This window comes from Leptinotarsa decemlineata, unplaced genomic scaffold (assembly GCF_025532065.1).
Source record: "Leptinotarsa decemlineata unplaced genomic scaffold, Ldec_3_MD MMD2_tig00000882_RagTag_RagTag, whole genome shotgun sequence".
Lineage (NCBI taxonomy): Eukaryota > Metazoa > Arthropoda > Insecta > Coleoptera > Chrysomelidae > Leptinotarsa > Leptinotarsa decemlineata.
The window spans coordinates 8,567,461-8,578,109 of record NW_027412556.1 but is presented as its reverse complement, the minus strand read 5'-3'; the positions used below and the strand labels follow the sequence as shown (position 1 = coordinate 8,578,109).

The following is a 10,649-nucleotide window of genomic DNA, read 5'->3' as shown; positions in this document are numbered from 1 at the left end:
GTAGCAATATTTTTCACTGAAAGGAATATTCCTAACTTAGCTCATATGGGAAAATTAGTGATTCTCATTGAATTCTGACATTCATTCGAAATAATAATTTAAATGAAGGATAGATAAAATAACTTTAGAATATTACTGGATTTTTATCCTAACTTTAAACCGTTATTTCAACTCCTCGACACGTGTTTCGATCACCAAATGATCATCTTCAAAACGAACATCAAACCGGAGAGGATTAATCTTCCTCTTGAAGATGATCACTTGCTGGTCGAAACACATGTCGAGGTGATGAAATAACGGTTTGGTGCTGGGACAAAACCCCAGTAATATTCATTACTATACCATAGGTTCCAAACAGTGCATCACAAAAAATAACTTTCGTCTAATTTCTACTAAGATTTTTATTTGTTACATATAGTCCAGTCATTTGAGGTTTTATCTGCGGAAAAATTCCTATTGAGCTGAATTTTGATATACTCCTTCATTATGGCGTTTTAATGGAGAAATGAAAAAACAACATCAATATCGTGCAGACTAAAAAAGTTATAAGGGTCAAAATGGTACAAAAATCAGTTTTTTGAGAATATCTCGCGACCTGTGGTTCAGAGGCCCATGAAGGTCATTATAAAAATTATTCTCCATACGGTTATCTACAAAAAATGTTTCTTGAATTTTTCTGTAAAGTCAACCATTTTCGGACTGGAGCGCTGAGATGCATTATGATGATGCACTCGTTTCCACACCACCTTTCAGGTAGAATGCAAGGCGCCTTTTTTTTCACATAGTTTCTCCCGTAGGCATAATCCATGAACTGCAAAAAAAAGTTGTTTTTCATTTTATGCTCAACAATTTTTTATTGGTACATTGAAAAATAGGGAAAAAAGTTTGTATATAATTTTTTTTTATATTCATTCGTCGTCGATATCCTCAATTTCAACTTCATCAAAAGTTGCTGACAAAACATCGAGTGGACTTATTGCTGTATTTTAATCAACATCTTCATCATTTTCTTCACTAGTGCGTTTAAGCATGACTGACCACGACAACGTCCACAAGCTTTAGAACATCTCAATCCAATTTTTTTACATTCACTTTTGCCGCCACAACCTTTTGTACAATTACAAAAGATTGTCTTCAGTAGAGCATAGGGTGCAGGTGGCATTAAAGTTGTTATTGGTTGTAATATATCAATTTCCAACTCCCAACCCCACTTTTCTGAATCAATTTCTATTCCTAGTCAGGTTTGTATTTGATAATAGACTCGATAAAAAAGAATTGAAATTTCACAGCTGTGCTTTGCCTTGTTAGTTTAGCAAAGCTGCAGTATCTGTAATTGTCAATTGAATTTAATGATTTTGGAGCACCGTACATTGCTAGTAGAAAATGTAATCCAGCATTGACAATGGCATCTCGAGCGCAATTTTCTTGTTGGAATATTTCTGCAGAATTGTGTAAATCTGGTATTTTTTCAAACATCTTCATGACTTTAATTTTTCCTTTCCCAAAAAGCGTGTCACATCCGGTCATAGCATGTAGAAACAGAATATTTGTCTTGTAGTGTGGAGACTCCCAGTCGAATATATTTTTGTTTCGATAGATCTATGTCTTCGCCAACGATAATTGTAAATATATTGATAAAAAGCCATAGAGTTCACTCCTTATATGTATACGGTATACAATACCCTATGTGAGTGCAGTCTACTCGCTTTCTCAGCGCTCTAGTCCGAAAACGATTGATTTTACAGAAAAATACTAGCGACATTTTTTGTAGATATTCGTATGAGGCCTAATTGTGTAATGACCTTCATTGATTTCCGAGCCATAGGTCGCGAGATACCAAAATTCAGCTCAGTAGGAATTTTTCCGCAGATTGAGGTTTAAAAAACCTAAAATGACTGGATTATTAGGAATGGATTAATAAATCGTAATCGGTCCTAACAAATTAAAATCTTGGTAGAAATTAGACGAAAGTGATTGTCTTTACTTATCCTATATTCAATACGAATTTCCACAAAATAAACAAGTCATCAATGGAACCAGTTGTATAAAATTTGCTACCTGTAGTTCCCTGGTTTTATTTCAGGTATTGAGAAACATGAGATTAGTATCTAAATGACTATTGCAATTCATTCTGCAATTGTTGAGGTTGACTCTATCTCATACACACATGAAAAGTTTTCAGTTCAGTGAAAATTTTGAATCAGAAATAGTTTCGAGACAGGTCTACAGTGACTGAAAATAACACCTCAGTTTTCTACGAGTAAGTATGATGATACTCATTTTAAATGTTTGCTCCATTATGACATTGTATTAATAATTGTGCTCATAAGTTACTTCATATGTTTCTGATATTATATACACTGTGTCCAAGATAAGAATAAATAGCATAGGGATATCGAAAACGGCAAAAAATACGAAATCGATTGAGTTGAAGAAGTGCATTTGTGTGCCTAATAATATGCCATGTAGAAAGTTTTATTATTCCAAATAGTTTCGTAGATATCCAAGAAAAACTGAAATTTGAGAATTTCGTTTTTATTTCCTCCTAGCTTATTAAGGACTACACGGTAATGTAAGCACAATTCGTCTGCGACGTTTCTTCTTTTGAAAAACATCAACTTCGTATTTTTATATAGGCCGAAACCTAAGTATACCCTGTGTACGACTCCATTTTTTATTGTGAATATCGCAACGTATCACACAATATGATTTCATAATAACCATTTCTTGCTGAAAATGCTGTTCATTCTTATCTTGGACACAGTGTATACTAGAGATATTCAATTGAAAGAGGAAATTATGAATTTCAATGTATTGTTTTTGAGAAATTTGTGGACGATTATTGATTGGATTCTATATAACCATCGTTTTTGTCATCTTAATTTTCGTATAGTGTAGTATTAGTATTTATTCAGTTATCTTGTTAGATATTCTTGGGTACCTAGACGCATATGACGTCAGTTGGCGAAACTAAAACAACTATACAATTATATATAGCAATGATCAGAATTCATTTATGCCGAGTATTATTTTTCAAGATTGATTTTCTCATTCATTGTTTTCTTTGAAGGGAATAAGTCTTTGCAAATAGTTATTTATTATACAAGGGAAAAAAGTATTAGATTTTAGCTCGAGGTTGTGTATAATGATAATAATAAATAATACATTTTTCATCAAAAATATCCATTTTTTCTCAAGTACTGCCGCAACCGGGGTTGATTGGCATGGATGAAGCTTTTGAGAAGAATGTCTTTGGGTTAACCCAAACAAAGATTTGATTCATGGGTCCCGATAAAAGGGGAAATTGGAAACTGTGATAGAAAATGAATCCAAATCAAGCAATTTTCCCAACCTTCAGAAATGCAATAATCTTCTTGACCCGCTCTACCAACCACGTTAACGTTTTCATGAGATGGAGGAAATTGGTCCAGTCGAAAATTTCAAATAGACAATTAATATAATGAAAAAATTATCTTTTGAGGGATATAACCATGTGAGAACATCTATCGAATTCGATATAGCAGAGATAATTAGGTCGTACATGTTTCTGATCAATTTGATGTAGTTAGCAAAAAAGTAGGTAGAGTTTTCAATAAAAAAATTGATGAACTGTACTACTACCTATAATTCTAAATAAATATGAAAAAAATTACAAAGAAGTCATGGTCCATTTGCGACACTGGCCGGCAAGAAGTTTATCGTAATCCAATAGAAATTTAGTTGGGAGGATCTGTACCTAGGCGATCGCTCGTCATTAAGTTTGGCGCTTGCTGTATGTTCTTTTTTTGTAGTGAGAAATATACAATTCAATGTGAAAGTTCCAAAATACCCCTTCCTATTGAGATTACTGGGATAGATGGAGTTGAAAATGACATTTCAAAAAAATTAATGAAACGTACGTGAATTGTTAAAAAATCGCAATTCTTAAGTCGCTCCTACACTGCCATTTACTTCTTTTGGCTGTATTTCTGACACATTTCCAAACAGTTTTGCTCTCTTCAGATAGATGCAACGTTGTTTTTTGAAAACATAGTTCGTTTCTGAAAAAATCATTTTTTCAGATCCAATGACTTATTTTACAATTATTAATTTCATTTGTTGTGTGATTATGTTATATTCATACTGCCTTTCTGAATAATTAAACCTAATTGAAGTATTTTTGCCTCGTTTAAGAACTCTTTCACGAAGTAATTTCCTTTTTGTTCACACTAAGCAGTAAAAAATAATATCAATTATCATTAACAGCAAAATATCCATATTTTCTAACATTTACGGTACTGCCTACAGATTTTATATATACAATTGATACTCCAAGTTTCAGTTTAATTTTTTCCTGAAAGATATCTTTGAATGTTGTTGAATTTTATACTAGTTGAATTGTTTTCAAAATTATGTTCGCCCACTTTTTTTGTTTCCAGAAAAAACTAGTGGAGCTTGTTTCACTATCACTTCAGTTTTTCTCAAATGAACTGTTTTCAGCACAAGCAGTTCCGGAATTTTTTCAACTGTTCATTTCCACGAAATAACGAAACCCATGGCCATAGTAAAATTATTTATTTTGAGAATACATTCCAGTCGTAGATTTCTTTTCAAATACGGTAATGTTCAGTGGGATTTTGCTCAAACTATTGTTCGTGAAAGCAATAAAAGTAACAAAATGGACGTGGCCATTAATGTTGAGGATGATACAAACATAAAATTTATCTTTATGTCATCAATCCCAAGATAAATCCCAGGATACACAACTCTCCAGAACCGTTATAACAGCCCAAATCATTTATGTTGGTAATTACACCTTTTCTTTGTGGTATAGATAAGAAGTCCTGAGCGAAACAGAAAAAAATAATTAGAAATTGTTACACAGCCGAGAAGTAGTATTAATGTAAAAACTCTCAGCACGTGGTTGTCTAAAAATTTGGAATAGTTCAAACAAAATGAATAAGCATTACCTCTTTAAAAAGTGGAGAGATTCCGCTACAATTAATGGGAAATGTGACGAATAATGAATGACGAATGTCAGAAATATTCTGGGCCATCGAAAACTTGACATGGAGGTTTTGGGTACTAATCTTGCAAATCCGAAAAAACGCTCAGACAGGTCGATTTTCATTGGGAGGAGGACAGTTTTTTCCCCATTTGCATCATCGTCACTTCAACCCCCGAGCAGAGGGGTGAACAACCCTTGGAATGTTGATAGGGAATAGGGGGCTAGTCGTAAATCGTTTGAAAGATTTTGGAATTCTCTGAACAATGGTGTACTTTTTTTCAAATTCAGATGTATTTGAAAGTGTTCTTTCCGATAATTAACTTTTTCAATATTGTTAACAGCAACAGATTGAAATGTATTTGGAACTCTTTCATTTGTTTCTTACGATACTTTTTTTTGTTAATTTTTTAGTTCTTCTCTGATAGGAGGACTATTACAATTGAGAAATGGTTAAAAATGCTGATTCTATTTCTCATTTTTATGTTGAAAGTGATATCTACATTATTACTAGTAGTGGGTGTCGTAAAGTGTTGCTAAAGGAACAATGGTTTACACATCTGCAGAGAGGGTTGAATTGATTGAACTGCACTATGGAAATAGACGTTGTTCTGCGTGACCCACGGTTCAATCAACAAAATGGGAAGAATGTGTCGCGACAGTATGTTTTCGATTTGACTGCAAAATTTCGCGCAACTCGATATGTAGCAAATTAAAAACAGCAAATAGAACCACCAGTAACAAATGAGGCGACAGAAGTGGAAATTCTTGGCCATGTTGGGATTGACCATCACAAGAAAGTTAGCATTTGTTTCCGGGGTGTCACGAACTAGCATTTGGCGTATTTTAAAAACCCACAAAATGCATCCTTACAAGATTAAATTAACGCAAGAACTGAATGAAGATGATTTCGATCGACGCTTGCAATTTTGCGAGTTGGTTAGTGAACGAGCGGTGAAGAATCCACATTTTGTTTTCAACATTTGCTTCAGTGATGAATGCATTTTTTCTAAATAGCACAGTATCGCCATAATTGTCGCTATTCAGCTGATTCAAATCCTCACATTTTTCATGAAGTGCATATCCAACGTCCACAAAAATTAAATGTATGGGCTGGAATTTTTGGTGACCGTATTGTTGGCCCATTGTTTTTAAAATGCAATTCAACAGGACATATGCATCTGGAGCGTCTGGAAGATACTAGTAATCCCCTTCTCACTGATATTATTGAAAATGACCACAAATATCAGGAGGATCTAAATACTGCCTGTTCGGTAGTATTTAGATCAGACTTTTCCGGATCACTGGATTGGGAGGCGGAGCACTATCAAATGGCCACCACGATCACCAGACCTTTCGCTGTTAGATTTCTTTCTGTGGGGTCATTTGAAAAGCAGAATTAACTAAACTCCTCCTGTATCACTCGAAGATTTACGGTAACGAATCACAAATGAATGTCACCAAATCACTTCAGAAATGCTCCACTATGTTCGAGAACGTTACCAGCAGAATCTCTATTATTGCATGGAAGCTGGAGGTGCCCATGTTTAACATATACTAACATGAGAATACAGTGAGTAACTTTTACTCTGAATTCAATATGGTTCTTCCAAATTAAAAAAAAATACACTGGTGTTTAGAGTATTCCAAGATCTTTCAAACAACGTGTGACTCTCCCCCAGTTCCCTATTGAAATTCCACTCTGCTCCGGGATTGAAGTGACGATGCTGTAAATGGGAAAAAACTGTCTCCCTCTCAATAAAAATCGACCCGTCTGAGCTTTTTTTTAGGTTTTGCAAGATTAGTACCCAAAACCTCTATGTCAAGTTTTCGATGGCTCACCCTGTATAATAAAAGCCCTCATTTGAAAAATTCATCTCGTATTTGGAGAAAAGTTATTGGCAAATAATGAATCTGTCAGATATGGTACTCTGAATTCTGGTCATTTTTTGTTTCCATTATCGTATTTTTCTCCATTGCAGTAATTACAATACTATTCCAGCTTTCACGATGGAGGAAACGTTGATCAAAAAATTAACAAACGAACTCAAATGTTTCCAGTGCTCCCATCTAGTGGTGCCACCCTTAGTTAAATGCACTTCAGGGCATCACTTTTGTAGCAACTGCATCAAATCATATGAAAGTTGTTCCGGATGTCAATCACCAACGAGAAGGGACTATTTCCTGGAGAATTTGGGTTTTCGAACCACCTTGAAATGTTCATTCAACAAGATTGGTTGCTGTTTCACAGGAAATGCGAGTGACGTAGCAGGACATGAGAACTCTTGTGCTTTTTCTCCGGAAAGATGTCTGGATCGTGCTGTTTCGTGCAAGTCAACTGAAGAAGGTGAGTTGATTGTTTCGCCTTCAGTTCAAAATATTGCGTGAGTGATATTTATCGTTATTTTCAACACCTCAACACGTGTTTCGATCACCAATTGATCATCTTCAAAAGGAAGATTAAACAGATCAATCTTCCTCTAGAAGATGATCACTTGGTGATCGAAACACATGTCGAGGTGTTAAAAATAACGATTTGGTGTTGGGAAAAAACTCCAGTAATATTCATTACTACATCAAAGGTTCCAAACAGTGCATCACAAGATATTTATTGTGTCTATCAAAATTCGACAAAATTTGATGCTTTCACAATCACGTTCATCCATGTCTAACTGAAAAACAACATGGGTTCTTACCTAAAGGGTCCACGATAACTAACCTCACATGTTTTATACAAGAGGCAAATCAAGTTGTCGAGAATAGTCAACTAGATATTATTTTCACAGATTTCAGTAAAGCCTTCGACAAGGTTGATCATGAGGTTATGTTGAAAAAACTATACACTTTTGGGCTTTCAGACCGACTCTTGAAGCTGTCAGCTTCGTATCTCATAGACAGGAAACAGTATGTAGTTTATAAGGGATGGGAATCAGAGGATTTCGTCATAAGATGTGGGGTACCCCAAGGGTTCATTCTAGGACCCCTGTTTTTTTATTACTAATAAATGATCTGCCAGAGTCAGTTCAGGACTCGCAATGTGCACTATTCACGGATGATGTTATATTATTCAAGGTAATCAAAAGTGAAGAAAATGTGATTTTGCTACAAAATGACGTAGATAAAGTTTACGAATGGTCCCTGTCAAATCGCCTCACATTTAATGTTGACAAATGCTTTAGTATGTCAACTACTAGGAAAAAACTATGGAATGATTTTCAGTATAAGATGAACAATGAATATTTAGCCAAGAAGACAGAATGTAGAGATTTGGTAGTTACGCTGGATAAAAAACTTACTTTTGAGCAACATATGACCAACATTATAAACAGGGCATATAGAATGCTTGGCTTTATTATTAGGAACTCATTCAAATTCACAAAAATATCCACATTACTTATACTTTATAATGTATTTGTCCGTAGTATACTGGAATATGGTGCAATAATATGGTTTCCTTTTCATCCAGTTCATAAAAATGGATTTGAAAAGGTACAGAAAAAAAATTCTTAAGATTTTTATATGACAAAAGAACATGGTGATTATATTTTTGATCTTTATTACCATACTTCCTTGAATTAATTTAAATTCACAACCTTAGAATTTGGAAGAAAAATTGCTTTTTTATTATTTTTCTATAAGGTATTGCATAATAAAGTAGATAATCCACTCTTGCTGTCAAAAATTCATCTGAACTGCAGTACATACTTCAATAATAGAAGGAAAGATATATTTGTTTTGCCTGATCCTCGAACCAATCTAGGTTTAAATTCCCCACTATAAAATATGTGTTCCCTTGCAAATTGTTTGAGGAATATGTCAAATGTAATGTAAAAACATTAAAAAATATATTTAAATTGAGATGTCATTCTTAGAAATTATTACTTACTATGACTGAGAATCAATTCAAATGAAAAAGGTCCATTTGTCATTTTCAACTGAATTTGTCTTTGAATTAGATTTTGATTCAGGGGATTTGGAGTAACTTTAGTATTAGTCATTTTATTATATTGAGAATGGTTATTTGATTAGTTTTTGATATTGTAATCGATTATTGGAACTGCGCGTTCTGTACTCAATGAATAAAATAAAATAAAATAAAAATACTCCAACATTATCGACAAATCACACCACCAATAGAAGTATTTTAAACAGATATGAAAATTCATCATACGTTTATGAAAGATATTCATACACTCCGGTTAATCTGCTTTATATTCATTTACAGGTCCTCAGGCACAGTCTCTGGAAGAAGCACTACTGGAAGCATTGGAATGTCCAGTATGTTTCACAAGAATTTCTCCACCAGTGAAAGAATGTGGGAATGGACATCGGTTTTGTGACACCTGTTTACGCTATGTGAAAGAGTGTCCTGTATGTCGTTGCAAGGTACCTTTCTCCCTAAACATTTTCTTGGACAAAATCTTCCATGAACTGAATATTCCTTGCGAAAATACTTCTAATGGTTGTCGAATCCGTGGAAGAAGTAGTTTCTTATTGGCGCACGAAAAAAGGTGTACATTCGAGAGCAGAGCATGCCCCATGGTGATGAATGGAACATGTACATGGCAGGGTACAAAATTGAGGTTTATGGACCATTGCAGGAAAATTCATTCGAATATGATCAGTTTGAAGTCTGAACAAGAATGGGTGGTCTGTGAATTTTTAGATGACTGGTACTCAATCACCTGTTTCCAGTACGTTTATGGTACATTATTCGAATGTAATTGGATTAAGAACGGTAACAGTGTTACATTTTCAGTGAATTATTCAGGGGATGAGAATGCCGACGAGTTATATACTCACGAAATGAGAATCGTCTGTTCTTGTTGCATGATTCCCAAGAGACTAATCACGTGCTGTGGCAAGCCCAGAGAAGAATTTTCTTTCTTTTTTCTGAAATTACTATTGGACAGTAAGAACGATTTTAGGTTCGTTTTGAAAATAATCCGGAGAAATGTTTCAAATACTTGAATAAATGGATAAATCGCACACACAGAAAGAGATGATTCATTAGCTTCCCCAGTATTTCTTGGGAATAAACACCATTTTTTCATAGTTTTTCTTTGGAATCTATCAATATTTGTTACAATAATTCAAGGAAATATTTTCAAAAAATTACCATGTAGTCGGTAGACTATCAATTGTGACCGTTCGGTGAATTTTATTTGAATATTATTAGAGAATTACGGTGATTTTGGAGTGTAACTTATTTGTTGATACACGTTATTCATTGATATACTTCAATTGTATATAGGAATGAAATATATTTTTTTTAATTATTTATTGTTTCATTTTGAAATATATAGAATGATTTTATGATAAACAGTAGTGATGTATCTACTTTCAATACACAAACATCTGCGTAAAAACCCTAGATTATATTATGGAAATGAAACTTGAGAATAAACACATCAGAATGGTCAAAAGAACAACGTGTCCATCATTTGATCACAAAAATAAGTTCTATCAAAATCGTCTTCCATGAGCTCCTGTGTAAGTATGCATTTTATTTTCTTTTAATATCTTTACTATCAATGTATGTGGGTTATCCTCGAACTCAAGCACCACATCTAATTTGAGTTCATCACTCATCATATTGCAAGCTCGCGAAACTGCTCCCCTATTCTGCTTATTTTTCTTTGAAGTGTGGGTGGTAAATTAGGAA

At 34.1% G+C, this 10,649-nt stretch overlaps 1 protein-coding gene across 1 annotated transcript; it reads left to right on the top strand.

Annotated features, from left to right (window-relative positions):
- Positions 1 to 6,686: 6,686 nt before the first annotated feature.
- On the top strand, positions 6,687 to 9,972 carry LOC141482256 (uncharacterized). The gene is made up of 2 exons (XM_074175258.1): positions 6,687 to 7,331; positions 9,210 to 9,972. Exons 1-2 carry the CDS (start codon positions 6,995 to 6,997, stop codon positions 9,953 to 9,955), a joined length of 1,083 nt encoding a protein of 360 aa, XP_074031359.1. The 5' UTR covers positions 6,687 to 6,994; the 3' UTR covers positions 9,956 to 9,972.
- Positions 9,973 to 10,649: the final 677 nt, after the last annotated feature.

Coding starts and splice junctions, on each gene's coding strand:
- LOC141482256 (XM_074175258.1), top strand. CDS start 6,995: ATGGAGGAAACGTTGATCAAAAAATTAACAAACGAACTCAAATGTTTC. Junction 7,332..9,209: donor GTGCAAGTCAACTGAAGAAG/GTGAGTTGATTG, acceptor ATTCATTTACAG/GTCCTCAGGCACAGTCTCTG.